General features: G+C 38.2%; 1 protein-coding gene across 2 annotated transcripts in view; it reads right to left on the bottom strand.

The window, feature by feature from the left end:
* Window positions 1-17,891, bottom strand: part of RPS6KA6 (ribosomal protein S6 kinase A6) — a 53,055-nt gene that overhangs the window by 22,606 nt on the left and 12,558 nt on the right. For both annotated transcript variants that reach the window (XR_010068649.1, XM_063313730.1), the window contains exons 2-8: window positions 16,191-16,250; window positions 10,364-10,480; window positions 8,670-8,751; window positions 6,246-6,326; window positions 4,806-4,885; window positions 2,608-2,714; window positions 2,315-2,352 (exon numbers count right to left, since the gene is read on the bottom strand). Coding sequence is in view for 1 of the 2 variants with exons in the window: in XM_063313730.1 (XP_063169800.1) it covers window positions 2,315-2,352; window positions 2,608-2,714; window positions 4,806-4,885; window positions 6,246-6,326; window positions 8,670-8,751; window positions 10,364-10,480; window positions 16,191-16,235 (550 nt within the window). In the remaining variant the exon portion in view is untranslated. The remainder of the gene's footprint in view (window positions 1-2,314; window positions 2,353-2,607; window positions 2,715-4,805; window positions 4,886-6,245; window positions 6,327-8,669; window positions 8,752-10,363; window positions 10,481-16,190; window positions 16,251-17,891) is intronic.

The following is a 17,891-nucleotide window of genomic DNA, read 5'->3' as shown; positions in this document are numbered from 1 at the left end:
ACAAAGTTAAGAAAGAGCTTTATAAATGCACTCTGGCATTCCTTTGTGTGAGTGAAAGGTCCCCTGTGCAAGCACCAAGTCATGTCTGACCCTTTGAGGGGACGCGGCTTTCGCAATGTTTTCTTGGCAGACTATAGAGCGGGGTGGTTTGCCACTGCCTTCCCCAGTCGTCACCTTCCCCAGCAAGCTGGGCGCTCATTTTACCGACCTCCGGAGGGTAGAAGGCTGAGTCGACCTGAGCCGGCTACCCAAGAGAGAATCCAGATTCTGCTGGGATCAAACCCGGGTCGTGGGGAGAGTTTCGGTTGCAATACTGCTGCCTACCACCCTGCGCCCCATGAGGCTGTGGCATTCCTTTAGAACTATGAATTTTCACACCTTAACAACTAACTTTGATATCAATTCTCTGACCCAGCCAGCACGGTTACGTTGAAAGCTAAGTCTCTCGATTCCTTTTGCTTCAACAATATGAAAAGCAGCCAAAACCTCACCCATAAATGCCCACACTGTTACTTTCCCCCTCATTTAAAGACCGAGAATGCTAACATTGCTAGCTAGCCAAGATAAGATGCTCCCCAAGCAATTTTCCAGTATATTTTAGCCTTTTATCTCCTTTCTTCAGAAGATAGATGTCATGAGTAAGGATGGCGAGCAGGGGGCTCCCATCCAGACTGTCAAGCGCATGCGTAGCACTGAGGAACTGTTCAGCCATTCAAAGAGACACAGATCAGGACCGCCTTAACCCTTGGGGGTTATATGTCTGGGTTTTTCCCACGCTTCTTCAGTTTGTTAGGATTCTTGTTAAGTACTAGTAATAAATATTAGAGACCAGTTCATTGTCTCAGTGTGTTTCCTGGTAGTTAGGACAATAGTGTCTTCTCTGAGAATCTACAGGTAAGACTACCTTATTATTAAGATGCAGCCACAGGTGTCTAGTAGAAGCCACAATGATATTGCATACATCATGACATCATCAAATGACGACATCATGATACACATGCCTGTCCCAAAGCCCACTAGTGTAGCAAAGCTGCACCAGCCACTTATATCTCACAGGGGAAAATAGAGTTCAAATGCTGTTTAGCATCTGTGCAAACTCCTGCATGTCCTACTTTCTTTTTTACAAGGCAGGCAATGCTTCTTAAATATTTTAGAGCAAAACACTGCAATCAAAGCACTGAGACGCAACTGTTCGACTGAGGACTAGAAATGAAAGAGAAGAGGTTTTACGCTTATGTTTATATGATTTAAGGACACAGCCATGAAGTTCCCTTATGGGCCCCATCAAAAAGACTGGGGGAGGTGCATCTGTCATGAGTCCAGACTTCTATCCAGACTTCTATGATTTTTCTACCAGCCATATAAAAACATAATTTATTTTAAATAATTTTATTAAATATTTTAAATAATTAGTAGAAGAAAAACACGGACTAAAAAGGAAACGGACTGTAGAAACTTAACTGATGGACCCACACAAACTTCACTTAAAATCTTAGCATCCTGGAATGGTATCCAGAGATTTCTCCCTAAATGCCTTTTTGGCATTCTTTGTAATTTTGCATGCATTAAAAGTTTATATCATCCTAGAACAGCATGATTTTCTTGGTTCTCATAAAAGGCAAAATGTGAGCATTAGAGCCCCAATCTTGACTGCTGTTCATCTGAGAAACGGATGGTTTGTCATCAGCACTGAGGTGTGCCATGCTTTCGGGGGTGATGCTAATTTAATAGCTTTTTAAAGCAAACTCTCTTCTGCTGGAATATTTATTGGAAATTTTAACTCTGCATTTAAAGATTAATGTATTTGCAAGCCTGTCTTTGCACATAATGTAGAGTTCTGTCACCGTGCATTGTACTTTGATGTAATATGCACCGCTATGGTAGACGAGAATACAATAGCCAGCTGGCAGATGTATCCATAGGATACAGTCAAAAAACTCAAGAGAGTGATCACAACAGTGTGACCAATGATCCACCTGTTTTCTATGTGCAACACACATAAAAATGGGCAGAGCTTTGATAGCGGCATCATGGCTGTCCTCTTGACCTTTCTGACCACATCCTGCGGACACTCCCTGAACGGACACTGGAGGAAGGCCCAGAAGAGATTACAGGCAGCCTAAAAGAAACCAACTCTGCCAGAATATAGTATTTGTTCAAGAAAAAGTTTAAAAATAACTGAAGGACTAAGGATGAAATGACATATTAATCTATCCAGAGACAACTTGACCCAGTCCAAAGTACCTGCCATTTTAATTTGTTGAGGCTACTGATATAAATATTAAAAAGGGCTATACTAATAAGTTCCACCTACCTGTTAACTTGATATGTCCTGCTTCATCAAGCAAAATGCTGAAAATTAAAATTCACATTCACCAATGCACATAACAGGAATATTTTAATAAGACAATTGAGCAAATTAGAATGTTGTCAGTACTTAAATTTCTTTAATTAATTTAATAATTTTCTTAAAACATATATTTGGGGGGGGGAAAGAAGAGCATACAGTAGATCTTCTGCAGTGATTCTATATTTATTTTACGGCACATACAAAGAAGCGTTTAAATAAGAGTACTGTAGTAGTGGATAAAATACATTTTACTTTACTTTTCTGGCTTCAAGTCCCTGTATACAATTCCCAAGCTGTGCAGATGATCCAAAGCTAGAGCCAGTTCTCCGAGGTAGAATTTCACATCTTCCTCTGTAAACATAACCTAATAAGAACTATATAGATTTACATTCCATTCTTGTTAAATTTCTGTATATCAAAGATGTTAGCAAACCCCACAATGTCTAAAGATCTGTGACACAGATTGACCAGTCCAGTGCAGTATGTTCTCAGTAATCCAGGATGACCCACAAGCTGAAAATGCACATATGCATCTTCAACGAAGACCAACATTGGTCCTGTTCATTCCCAAAGGATAGATATTCAGAGCATGCCTTCTGCTGTCCCTCATCAGTGATGAACGATCAGAAGGGAAGTGGAATAGTGGCCTCAGGAAGGTCACGTGTCCAGCAGAACACCTAGCTCCTCTGCATGAAAAGCTCTGAATGCATTCTAGAGACTTTTCCCTCCCCACTTCCCATTCATCATCTCTCCAGGAATAAAGAAACAGCCAAAAAAGGCTCTTGTGTGGCTGGGACTAAAGGAAGTAGGGAGCGGCCTAAAAAGATAAGGGGTTTCTAATGCATAATCAAAATAATTTCCTATAAAGACGATGACTGATGATGATTTATAGCCACTCAGCTCCAATGGATGGGTGGCTATCAATGCAACGTAAGATATCCTTTAGTGCAATGGTTCTCGACCTCAGCAACTTTGAGACGTGGGGACTTCAACTCCCAGAATTCCCCAGCCAGCCATGCTGGGAGTTGAAGTTCACACATCTCAAAGTTGCTGAGGTTGAGAAACACTGCTTTAGTATAAACATGCCAGAACACAGCTTTTTTTAACAAAATTCTTGTTTAGAAATCAAGCTGGAAAAAAACGTAAGTGCAAATACAGTTCCCACATACTTGTTAACAAAACCAAAGTTCAACCCCAAAAATAAACAGAAGCCATGACCAAGCTCTCTTGATGTAGACACACATATACACACTTTCATTTTCTAAATGGGAGTTCTAAGCACACATGAAAGCATATTTTTGAACTGAATAATTTTAAAGTGCAAACTATGCACATCTACCCACAAATAGGTTCTACTGTGCTTAATGGGGCTTACTCCAAGGTAAGTGTCTATATCAAACAACATTAAGCTTATTGCTCATTAAAAGAAATACTGCCTCTGCAGGAGATTTTTATCTGCTAATTAAAGATGTCAAGTCAACATCTTTATTTTTTGCATAGCATTCAGGCGATCTCTAGACCTCAGTCAAAACCTTCCCACGTAACATTTATGATATTTTTGACTCTTGTAATCTGAGATGCCCACAGTTGAAGTTTCTCTCTAGAAATATTATTCTATTTCAACCCAATCTCATTTACCTGAACAAGATTATTTAAGTATCTCAAACAATTCCAGATGTTGGGAAGGGCTCTAAGATTATTGAAAAAAACAAAACCAAAAACGAGAGCCAACCATTAAAAGACAAAATTCTGCAATTATTTGAACCTGATTGGAGCATGCAAAAGAATGGATGCAGTGCCTGTCTGTGACTCATTAAAGCAGTCAAGACATGTGCTTTTTGCACTCCAGTGTGCTTTGAAGCATCTCTTCTTTTAGAATCCCTTCTAAAAGACATTTCTCACTCATGGGAAAAAAGGACATCCTTCCCCACATAGCAAGAAATGCATTACTTATTAATCTATTTGACCTCATTGTGTTTTTTATGCAGAAACCTTGCATTTGAGTGGAAAAAAAACATTTCAAAAAACAGACATTAGGATAGTTTTTATGTAGTCACAACAGTGTAGGAGGTATCTATTTATTAAATCCTGCCTTTTCTCCAGGGAGCAAAAAATAGCATGCCAAATTCTTAACTTGATGACCTTTTTATCCTCACAATTTGGAGGGGGATTAGGTTAAGAGATATTAATGGCAAATTGATCCAGTCTCTTCACTGCTAATGGTGTCAGAGAGTCACATTTAAGCAAGCAGAACCAGATTTGAAACTAAGCTATAGAATGGATGGATCTGAGCTAGTCATCATTTTTGGGCACAACCTCCCTCTCACATGGATGTTGAAAATATAAAAAGAGAGAAGTGAGTACTCAGAAGAAAAGGCAAGGATAAAAATTAAATATAGGGCAATCACTTCATACTAGTGTTGACTGTGTTTTAAAAGGTCCATAAATAGCGTACCTCTTTGGATAATCTTGTGAACACATCTCCTCCCCTGAGAAAATCCAATATTAAATATAGCTTCCCTTCAGTCTGAAAGGCTGGAAAGATCAGTCATAAAATATGAATCAGTTTTGTAGAACAATAGACATACAGCATATATAAAATGCTAAATAATGCATTCTGATCTCAGGGGACACGTGGATCATCTAAACTTTAACTACTCAAGACAAGAGGAATCAATAGCATTCTATGAATATTTGGCCAAAATACTAAATTGATATCCACATGTTTAGGTATAACTAAATGTTTTATTAGTATTTAATAGCATTACACTAAGTGAGGCAGCATTTTTGGGTATACTGTGAAGTTTTGTACTATTAGATGAAAAGACATATATATGGAATACATTCACAATATCTTTATCTCAGTTCATATTAACTTATGTAGGACCTTCAACTTGAATTCAACTGAACATTATTAGGACAGACAAGAAAATATAAACAACAAACAACCTTTAGAGAAATTGTACTCCTATCTGGTTATGTTGAGGTTAAAATATCACATTTAGCATACCGTGGTAATATGGGACCAATATGCAGCCCACAATTAATTGAACAGAGAATCCATCTCTATATATATATGGAGGGGAGGGGGATAAAATCTACCTGAGCCTATACTGACTTTTTTTCTTTCTTTGCCACCATCGGGATTACCTAAGCAAGCCAATCCAAATAATTAATTAATATTTCAAATATTTATAATTTGTCCCTTTGCCCCGTGGATGCCCAAGGAGAGAGGCAACACTGAGGCAAAGAATTATTGGAGTAAAACCAGAGCATTCATCATAATAAAAAGGATAAACAACAAAAGTATTAAAGTTCAGGAGACCAATATTGTTTTCAACACCCGCTTAAAGCAAAATGAAGAAGGGAGTTGTCTAAAGAGGGTATTCCATAATCGTAGTATTCCTACAGGAAAGACTGTATGTTACATAGCCATCAACCTAAGTCCTCCACATGTTGGGACAACAGCAGATTCTTGGCAGGTTCTTAATGAAAGAGGCCAATATTGGAATAATCCCCAACAGGCAATATCTTTCTTAATGCTATTTGCTGGGGAGTAAGAGCAGAAGTGGTTATTGTCTTCATGGTCGCCACTGGCATCAAGGGGAAGAAGAATTTGTGTAAGTTGTCTAAAAGTAATTTAAAATGAGGGAAGGGAACATCCAACTAGTAGAAGCTTGAGGAAACTGTTAAAGCAAAGTAACCATATTTAAGTGAATTCAGTTTCATGGAAATCAGTTAAAAACATCTGGTTAAATGGCTTGTGGATCATAATCACACAATACAAAATCTGATATGTAATACGTCTACCACACTACTAGATGTAAGTCAAGCTCCAGAAATGAAGACACTTATCTGATAAACCTTGATCAAAGTCACACACAACAATACTCACCATAGTGCAGTTTGACAATAAATGGATGGTTTACTTCTACTAATATATCTCTCTCCATCTTTGTGCGAACTCTGTCTCGAACTGCAAACAGAGATACAGATTTTCCAAGAATAGAGAAACCAAATGCACACTCATACTAAGCACAATCTACAAAGGACTTTTATGAACAACTTCCTATTTGTCACTCTGCAGAAGTGTTCCATTGATTTCCATGGATATTACATAGGGAGGTTGACCATGCACATCAAAACCACCAAAACATCATGAAAAAGGGACAACTGTAGTATGACTCACTAGTATGGCACATTCATCAGCCGGTGCCACCTTTTCACTGAGTCATTTAAAACAGCCACTTCAAAATTATACGATTGGTAATAATATAATTGAATTGAGTAAGGGTTCTGATGACCACATGGGAATATCCATTTTGTTTTACTCATAAAGATATAGAAAGTGGTTGCCATTGTTTTCTTCTAGAGTCTAATCCAGTGTTTCTCAACCTTGGCAACTGGGAGTTGAAGTGCACACGTCTTAAAGTTGCTGAGGTTGATGTCATGAGTACTGATGGCGAGCAGGAGGGGGCCTCTATCCAGGGGGGAAAACGCATGCGTAGTACTGAGGAGTTAAGTAGCCATTCAAAGAGACCCAGAACAGACCCACCTTGACTTTCGGGGTTTATCTGTCTGGGTTTTTCCCACGCTTCTTCAGTTTGTTAGGATTTTCTGTCTTATGTAGCAGTAATAAACACTAGAGACCTACTCCTCGTCTCAGCATGATTCCTGACAGTTAGGACAGTTGAGAAACACTTATCTAATCTATAGACCTGGGGATTTCCTGGTGGAATTCCATCCAGATTGTAACCAGGATTCTTGCTTAGCTTCCTGAGGTCAGCCAAGGTCTCCACATGCTGCCATCTACCACTGTGTAATACAGGAATGATTTAAGGTGACTCTAGTTTAGATATTTTATCAATGCTGGAAATAAAGCCTTGAATACATACTCAATTTCCTGGAATAAATGTTGCTATGTAAATGCTGACTCCCTTTCATTTTGCATGGTCTAAGCAGTCACTACTACACCTCTTTGATTAGATGAAGAGGTTTTTGCAACAGGGATTGATCGCAGGACTAAGAAATCTAGAATCAGCTGGTTAATGAAAAAAATCTACCCAGTTTGAACCCTGGTAAGACGGAGTGGCTGTGGGTTAAGGGTTCCTCCGTATCCGGGACTTTGTCATGTTTAGTTCTGGATGGGGTTGCACTGCCCCAGACAGACCCGGAGCGTAACCTGGAGGTCCACATGGACTCACGGCTCCTGCTGGAAGAGCAGGTGGCAGCCGTGGCCGGAAGGGCCTTTGCGCAGCTTCGTGTTGTGCACCAGTTGCGCCCTTTCCTGGATCGGGAAGCCCTTCGGACGGTCACTCATGCCCTTGTTATCTCCCATATAGACTACTGCAATGCGCTCTACATGGGGCTACCCTTGAAGAGTATCCAGAAGCTTCAGCTGGTCCAGAATGTGGCTGCGCGGGCTATTTTTGGTGCCCCTAGAAGGGCGCACATAACACCTTTGCTACGTGAGCTGCATTGGATACCAGTTTGCTTCCGGGTCCAATTCAAGGTGTTGGTTATCACCTTTAAAGCCCTACATGGCATGGGGCCAGGTTACCCGAGGGACCGCCTCTTCCTCGTATCATCAGCCCGTCCCACCCGCTCATGCAGAGAGGGCATGCTGCAGACCCCGTCAATAAGAGAATTCCATCTGGCGGGGTCCAGGAGGTGGGGCTTCTCTGCAGCAGCTCCCGCCCTCTGGAACATCTTGCCCCCGGAGGTGAGATTAGCCCCATCGCTTTTAGCCTTCCAGAGGAAGTTGAAGACCTGGCTCTGCCACCGGGCTTGGGGCAGGGAGGAGAATCGACATACTTGGGGTTGGCTGGTGCCTTGAAGTGCCCCTCCTACATGATGGTTGAAGAGATCACAGCCATCTGGATTTTACGAGCTGGGGTAGTTAAGAAATTATTTTGGTTTTTAATGGGATTTTATTGGAATTTTACTGTGTTTTTGAGTTTTTATTGTATATTTATTCTGTGTTGTAAACCACCCAGAGTCCCTCCGGTCGGAGGAGTTGGGCGGTGACAAATTTGATAGATAGATAGATAGATAGATAGATAGATAGATAGATAGATAGATAGATAGATAGATAGATAAATACATTACTTGCTTCCATATAAAGTCATATTCACAATATTGAATTTGAATTCACAAATTCATTCCTATAGGTATTTCTGTTCAAATGCCACAGCATTCAATGGAATTTATCAACCTCTTTAAGATAAGGATGATTATTAAGATATAAATGGTTGTATTTCACACATAAAAATAGACCCAGAAAAATTAATTTTTTAAACTTTTTTTTAACCAAGCATACCTTTCAATGAAGCCTTCTTCAGAACTTTCATTGCATACAGATGCCCAGCATCAGGACCAATTATTTTTCTCACAAGGAAAACCTCAGCAAACAAGAAAGATTAAATATTTTACTAGACATTACTGAAGTATACATATATCTTGCATAGTCCAACGGACTTCTTTCTAGTGTCCAAAACGATTCAGATAACACTATCTAAGTGAGCTGATGTAAGACTTGTTACAAAAGTCTAGAATAATACTTCCAATTCCTTGCATGCCCTGTTTTTTCCCCCAAAATCGCAATTCTCCAAGGTTACGTTTATAAAAATAAAATATTCCACTGCAAGGAAATATTATGCAATCCTATAAAGATACAGCCTAAAACTCTGCAAATATGATTATATCAGTTTGCAGTATGAAAACACCAAGAAGATAACCTATCACCAAGTTCTTCGGTGGAAGGAAACACCACCTCCAACATCTAAAACTTAAAGAGTCCCCCGTCGGGGGAGATGGGCAGTAATATAAATCAATTACTTAGATAAATAAATAAATAAATATAATTTTTATTCGCTTATTCCTTAAATGAGACTTCCCGACCTGGAATCCTTCCAGATGTGTGGGCTTAAACTCCCAGAATTCCCTAGCCAGAGAGTCAGTTGCTTAGAATTCTGGAACTTTATCCATAGAACTAAACAAGCTTCAGTACTTTCTGGGTTCACAGTCATTAAAATCAAATGCTGAACCTGAAAGTACAGATATTCCAAAAGACTCCAAGCCACTTTTAATCTCATTAAGAATCAAGCAATGATTTAGCCAACACCAGAACAAATCTAGCACTTCATGGTGGTTAACACTGAAACCAGAGAAGAAAAGAAGGCATTAGATACGTGATGAAGAAGAGAGAAGCAGCTAATTGCTTCTAGCTATTTGGAAAGAGAAGTATAATTTTTTTCCCTATCACACAAGGCTCTGGAGTGCTTTGGATTCAAAAGCTTAAAGCTGGTCGCACTTGTTGGCAACTCTTTAAAGCAACTACATCTTTTCCCTTGATTGCATCGCTATCTTCCACAGCTGCAGTGCAATCCTAGGAAAAAACACATTTTGTTTAAGGAATACAGATACTGTAGATGCTATCTGCACCCTTCCCAGCACACTCCAAAGCAACTTTCTGCCTTCAGACTGACTCTGCTGAAATGTATAAACCCATTGCAAGCCTCATTAAATGCAAGAGGCAGATTTGCAAATGTTATGATAGAGAAAGCTAATCGGGGGTAGGTGAGTGGGAACAAGAAAAATTTGTTTAACTTTTGTTGTGAAGAATCTAGCAACTCTATCCCAAAGACTCACACATTTTACTGTTTCCGCCATGCTGCAACCGATGAACACACATATGTTTAAAGGGTGTTTTTACAGTTTTTAAACTCTGATGGCTGATAGTTTATACTCAACATATCAAAGATGGTTTCCATCTTTTTACTTCCTTCAAATGCAAAGTATTCTAATTTTCACTTGACACCTGAACGACTGTCCATATAATAAAATCTCTTGTGACAAAAGAGCGTGGGAACTTACTGAAGTGCTTACTAAGACTGCAGTAGGTTTCCCATCACTTAAAGGCATTATCCTTGTACCTACAACAAGAATGGAATTGGGGGCTATATAGGACACGCAATGCAACATTTAAAATAAATAGTTTGTTTTCATCTTTACCTTTCCAAATGACCCTTGACCAAGGACTTTAAGCAATTCAAATTGTGCAGGATCCGCTTTTTCGCATCCTTCTTTTACATGGTGGGTAATAGGTATCTCTTTGAAACTCCCTTCATCCTATTACAAAAAAGAAAGGAAAAAAGAATGAGTGCTACGTTATTCAAGACATCTGTACCCTGCTTGTTAGCTAGAAGGTTCCTAAAGCAGAGTATGAAAGGTTGTAAAGGATATTGTTTATATTTTATGATTTGTGACAAACTTAGAGGTGAAGATGCCTGTGGTGTATCTAATGCTATCACTTTTAAGGCAAAAGGTGCAGGGAACACTGTTTTTAATTATACTTCAGATCAGTTGTGTCATATATATTTTTCGCTGATCAACCAACGCGAATCACTAGCAAATACAGAAACACTCATACATCATTTTGTTGGATGGAGCAGGACATAGCAAGAAGGGAAGATGGTGCTGATGAGCTCAGAGGACAATCTACTAAAACCCCGTTTTTTACTGGTAAAATTGCATAGTAAACTGTACTTTGTTCACAAAGAAAACCAAACTGCAGTAATAGCTGCTAAATAAATGGTCATAAGTTGAGGACTACTTGTACGCAATCTCTCTCTTGGAGAAGTTAGAGACTGAATCTGGGACTTTTTATAGTTAAGTAACACATACCTATTGAGCTATACTTTCCATATCATGAGAATTAATCATTGTGGAACTCTATTATCTAAATTTTTAGGACCGTGTAAGAATTCATGAGATAGTTCTGCTCCGAAAATTTTCAGTGGCAGACTGTTTCTTCTATCTGCTGAAATCAACTTTTTGTAGGAAACCAGCAGCTCCTTGTATTGGCCAAGGAGAGATAAGTTGCTGTTATTTTGCTTCCAACCACATCACAACACTTTTCCCTTGGGGAACCTAAAGCTAGAACCTGGGAATATTCCAAAGAAATATCAGTAGAGTCTGCATGCACAATCCTCAGAGGCAGTTTGAAAGATCTGATGGAATTTGAATAATCCCCATTATTTTGCAAAAAGTACCCATTTCTTCCTCTTAATTAAATAGAGTGGGAATCTGCAGGTCCAACATCCACTTTAAAAGGAAAAAAAGAAGAAGAAAAAACTTGTCTGCTATATCATTCACTTATATTGGTAATACAAGCACAGATACCCAGATACCACTAGTGAAAATTATACTTGCAGAAAACTACATTTTATTTATTTATTTTATTTTACTGGGCTTATATGCTACACCAATCAGGAATGACAGAGCAGCATATATCCCATCTTCCTTACATTGTGTTAAGAAAAACACAATAAAAACAAGATCAATAATATCAGAATAACAGATCCATTAATCAGTGCCATTAAGTCAGAAATAAACCTTCTACTGCCAGAGGGAACAAGGTCACAATATTACATCCCCCAAAACCTGAGAAAATAGCCAGATTTTAATGGTCTTCTAAACAAACAAACAAACAAACAAACAGTAGGAGATAAAGTCAAGAGAGCAATTGATGGAAGAGGGATTTAGCTTCCAATAGCTTTCATATGCACAATTAAGAGATTTAATGTAGATAAAAAATAACTGGAAATGAATAACATACCACAGAATTTGAAACTGAATTATATACATATGATGAATATGTGATTACCTTAGCTTTGAAGATGGAAGTATAAATATTTATTTCAGTTATAAGGCTAGGACTCTTTCTTTAAAGTGCCTTGATTGTTTCACAATCCAAAAAACTCAGTAAGAAAATATTCCTGGGAAAAAAGTTGAGGGGCAATCCAATATCTACTTACCGAGGAATCATTTACCCTAAACTTACTTTGACTTATTCTGAGTTCTCATTTATAAAATTGTGTGAGTAATAATGATCTTGCAAAATAAATGTTCTCTCGAAATCCAGATCCTCTCCCATCTTTAATTTACTCAAAACTTTCCAGGAAAGTATTGAGCACAAGCCACCCAACAATTCCTTTGCCCATCTCTACCACCATCTTCATCATTTACATCAGCGGCTTTCATTCTTCCCTTCCTGTGATACTAGAAAGCATCGTAGCGCTAGTTTTGGGTGCATTAAAAAAGTATTCTTTCCTAAGAAAAACGCAGTTAAATGCTAGAATCCATGTTGCCTATGTTGAGGTTTTCCTACTAATAGATTAAGACTGCTATTGTGCCTAATCATTTTGGCCGGGTGAAAAGGTTGCAAGTGATTGTCTCCTCTCACGTGCTTCATGCAATTCACCTGGGGGGGGAGGAAACCTGCCCGGACTTGTTCTCACTTCCTCTTTTCCCTCTGCCGGCAATGTAGGCAAGCAAGGCTTGCTCCAAAGGGAGCTAAGTCCTTTAAATGTTTTGCTTTTGTTTTTGCTTTCTGTAAATAAATTATTTTTATAGAAATGCTTGGCGTGTGACTTTGTTGACCTCTCCTGGGCTAAAGGCTTTCCCAGCATCTGCCAACAGCCTAGTGACAAAAAAACAAACCAAACCAGAATCTATATCAATCAGTCCAAGCAAAGTCTTTTGCCACACATCAAACATTCCACAATGCTGTTTTTAATTGTTTTAAAAAAATGATCATCTGCATGAACTGATCTGAGCAGTTCATCTGTTTCTGTGTTTAAAAGCCATCTTAAGTAACCTTGATCTGACAGTACAATGGGTTTCTGTGGAAACTGACACAATAGTAATTAAATGGGAACTTAAGAAAACAATGGTTTTGAATGCCAGTGGAAATGATGTTGCGCTCTCTTATTACAGTAATTGGAACACTTGCTAGTTGAGTCACTGTAGACCTCTCACAACTGAATGAGCTGAAATGCCACTTCCAGCGAATTCCAAAAACTGAGCGGTGGCCACTTAACAGAGCAGAAAAAGGATTTTGAGCAGAATTTGGAAGTTAAACAGCTGTTAAGCGTGGGCAGTACACACACAGCATAACAGGGAGAAAGAAAACAGGTGTACAACTGCATAGTGCTCCATCAGCTTCAAGCTTTTTCAGTCTTGGCCTACCGTCTTCCAAAAATCTACATGTTCACTCTCTTCTTGTTTCTGCAGTCTAATCCCCCAACTTCAGTAACAGCAAAATGTCAACACTCACATTATGATGCCATCAAGCGCTTGTAACCTGATGTCAGATGCAAGTATGTAAATTGTTGCATATGTATGATGATATCAACAGGTATGTATCCGTCTCTTTTCTGTGGGTCCTATCTTCACCTGTGTATTTGATCTGCTAATACCTTAATTCCTTTAGCTTCTTCACAACAGTGTTTTAATTAGATGTCACAATCTGGAACATCTGCAGCATAGATGAGACCTTCCAGCAATATTGCCAAGATTTAGCTTAAGCGACCATCTGGATTTTATAATATTTAGTTACTTTCTTCTGCCCCAATCCTACTTAAAAGCTAGAAACCAATTCACATAAACTATAAAAGAGCAAGCAAGTTACAAGAAGGTTTTGATTTTCAGCTCCTGATTTGAAGAACTGGATTCATCGGTCTTCTGATCCACACATACCACCTTGACTGGTGACTTGAGCAGTGATTTACAGTTTAATTTCTATACAATATAATTGAGCAGAAATATCTGATTTCATAAATATATGTGATGCTGTATTTTTGTTAATTAAAATCCCAGGGTTCCTGTTTTTATTTTTACCAGTCCAGATAGTTTCAACAATGCAATGAAACCTTCTTCCACTATATTATATGATATTATTATATTATTACTATGGCGTTATAATAATGTTATAATATAATATTGGCAAACTGTGTTTCAAGGTTATTATACTATCTCCAGCAACTTTATTTGGACTTCCCCGGAACCAGTACAGTAAGTGTTAATTAACGTTAGCAATATTAAGGACCTTGAGCTTTCCCTGACTGTATTCTTGACATTGGATACTGGTCAAATTTTTCAGCTAGATTCTATATAGGATCTTTAAAAAATAGTTATCATTTCAACATGTTTAAATATTCCCAAGACCATCTAGAACATTACCAACCAATCTAACTCACATACTTTAGTTTATAGGAAATGAAACAATCCTGTTTTGAAATACACATGCCAGAGCACCAGAAAAATGTCGTAGACTCAACCTGGGGGCCTTGTGGTGCTGATATTTAAAAAGAAGACTGTCTAATATTAAAAATGCCAACTATCTCCTAAATTAATCATCTTATTGATTCTAATTTATACGGAAGCATTACTGTGTGTAGCAGTTTTGGAATAACACAAAACCAATAAAGATCCTTGGCCCAAAAGCTTATCTTTAATTAACAGTCAACACATTTACTGCTGAGACCCACTAATATATGGTTAGGATGTTAGTTCTGATGTTCTGGACAATGTAATTTGTTGGGAATGAGTGGGAGCATTTCTTCCAGGGTTAGCATTAGAATCCATGGAGAATTTTCACATCCTTTTTTCGATTCCTTTCAATTAAGTTTGCAAGCAAAAATTTAAGTCATTGGAAGAGGATCGTTCGGACATCCTAAAGACAAAATAAAATCGGAGCAAACAACACCACGTAAAACAACTACCATGGAATTAAAAATATTCTAAGGCACCAACACTGACCAAAACACATTTGGGGTATTTTTAATTTCACATTTCTGATAATGTATTTGACACATAGGAAAACACTGCATCCATTCTAAAGGGTTTCAAATTCATGGGTTGAGATCTATTTTGTTTTTCGGCTAGATCTGTAACTAGTCACTGTATGAACCGCTTAGACCAGGGTTTCCCAACCAGTGTTCCGTGGCACCCTTGGGTTCTGCAAGAGGTCACTTGGGGTTCCCTGGGAGATCACGATTTATTTCAAACCTTATTTCAAATTCGGGCAACCTCACATTAAAGAGGTAAGTTTCATTCTTTATTTTTAGTTTAAGAACACTGTTAATGCATCTATACAGGCCTACCCATGAAACGAATATAATCATGTTGTAACTTCTGGCCTATCTTTGAGCCTGAATGTGCAAGAGTTCCCTGAGGCCTGAAACATATTTCAAGAGTTCCTTCAGGATGAAAAGGTTGAGAAAGGCTGGCTTAGACCAAGTAAGCTTGGCTAGCAAGTTGATAAGGTTATCAAACAATTTCTCCCCGCAACTTTCCACAAGCAGGAAAGGAAAAACATTTCTGCGAACAAGTCACTTTTGCAAACTTATTTTCCAAGTTGTTTTCCACTCCTGGACTCAGTAGATGGCAGCACGTAGCTAGTCATGGCTGATCTCAGAAATTAAGCAGGAACAGCCCTGGTTAGTACTTGATTGTGAGAGTCAGATGGGAACGCCAGGGCAGATGGCTAGACTGGAAAGTAGAAAAAAGAATCCTGGAAAAAGGCAACGGCAAACCATTTCTGGTTGGGCTGCCAAGAACACTGAATGGATATAGTTACAAAGAGTCAAGTTTGACTCAAGGGCATCTTTACCCCTTCGAATAAAAAACCCAGAAATCTGCAATAATTTCAGTTGCATGTTCAGACTACAGCATCCTGTTAGCTACCGTTTCTCCTTGCCCCAAACAACCAGGAGCTCTGATTACAATTCTTACAGAATTTGCTTTTTAAAAAAATGCAGACTTACATGTTGTAAATCTTGAGAATATGTAATTATTTCAAAAGCACAGCGAGGCAAACCAAATAATTTTGTACGTACTTTCCATCAGCCTGGCCCAAAAAGAAGTTTTTCCTGATGAAGTAAAGGACGGGAAATTTCCTTTCTCTCCTCTTTATGCTAGTACCATATAATATAAAACTATTTTGAAAGACTTCAACAGTAGTCCCTATCATTAGGAATTCCGCAAATGTACTTACATTAGAGGAATATGGTTCTCCCTCCTCCATAGGTTCGTCCACCATTTTAATGCCATTCAGCTGCAAAATAAAAAATAATCATGAGTTCAAACGCATAAGCAATCACACCGTTTTCTTCTGTTAAAAGCATGATCAAATAGAAATTGAGAAAACTGTTGCACAAACCCCAAAATGGCCCTTGTTTTAGGTACGTACATTAGCTAATCCAAAATAAATTAAGCAGGATGCTGAAAAGTTGTTATATTGTGCCACTGAGCAAAGAACTGGCAAGAATCTATCCCAACCATATTTTCTTTTGGTTTTGGCTTGTTCTTCTACTTATCTTTTTAAACCAGGGACTTTCCTTTTAGTGAAATGGGTGTTTTGTGACATCCCATGCTCCCCACCACAATTTTCAAAGGGGGACTCTTTCTGCATGATTATCTTAATGAAATGAAGGTCTTAGTGCTATCTCAAATTCACTCAATAAACCCAAAAGATTGGGAGAACCGCACTGTACAGCAAAACAGAGAAGGTTGTAAAAATCTTCCCAAGGTGATATTTTGAGAGATGGTCATTGCTATTAGCAGCTTCCCTTCAGTCTATAGGATTGCACTCTCCTTCTTTTTTGCAGAAAGTAGTATTAAACGCAACTGTATTTTTAAATAGAACATGCACTCCTATCAACTTGGTTAGGTCAACAAGTTGATAGCGACAGAATATAATAATATGCTATAGAGCAGATACAGCAGAGCAGGGTTTCTTGACCTTGGCAACTTTCAGATGCCTGAACTTCAACTCCCAGATTTCCCCAGCCATCCATGCTGGCTGGGGAATTCTGGGAGTTGAAGTTCAGGCATCTGAAAGTTGCCACGGTTGAGAAGCAATGCACTAAAGCAGTGCGTACTTTGAAATCATACAAGGAATATGTATGCTTAATATTCTCAGATGTTTATAAAGGAACAGAAGTAGAAACAATAGCTTTCTACAACTTCTTTTCTAAGATGAGAACAACCAGGAATTTTAGATAATGTTTCTTGGTCATATAAAGGTTCTATAATAATACAGAAAAAATATGTTTTTTATTTGTATTAGCACTCACTGGGTTTTATACTTTTTCAGAAAATACAGGAAAGTTGGTGAGGGATCTGCAATCATTTTTAATGAATGATGCAAATGTCCTGGTTCTCAGAATGAAACCATCCTTTTGATTGTATATCAGTACTCAAAGGTGGTGAAATAAAAGTGGAAATGCCAAATGAGTCTGGTGACTCAAAGTGTACAGAAGCCAATTAACTTAGAATTTTACTTATTTCTTAAAAAATCAAGTGAAACAGTATCGACTGCTAGAAGACTGTTATTTCAGACAGATGGTTCATGAGATTTTCTTCTCAATCTAATTTTAAATAATTGGACCCATTTAATGAAAGTCATACAAGTTAAATAATCCTTTTCAATCTTTTTTCCCTTACTATGAAGGTACTAAATTTGTTCAAACAGTTGAACTTTAAAAAGAAGGATATGGTCTTGTCCTAACATGTAGATCATGTTAACTAAAAACTGGAAAAACCTGATAAACAACGCAAAGATGATTATTCATTTTGCTATATTAATTATCATATAATTCAGTAACAACTCCTGCTCATCAGCTCTCCCATCCTAAAGCAAGTACACAATATCTGCACACACCCAATACCACATTCTGAAAAACGAATTCTGGGA

The sequence above is a fragment of the Candoia aspera genome, chromosome 12 (genome assembly GCF_035149785.1).
Source record: "Candoia aspera isolate rCanAsp1 chromosome 12, rCanAsp1.hap2, whole genome shotgun sequence".
Lineage (NCBI taxonomy): Eukaryota > Metazoa > Chordata > Lepidosauria > Squamata > Boidae > Candoia > Candoia aspera.
The sequence above is the reverse complement of the archived record's forward strand: the minus strand, read 5'-3'. Positions and strand labels throughout refer to the sequence as shown.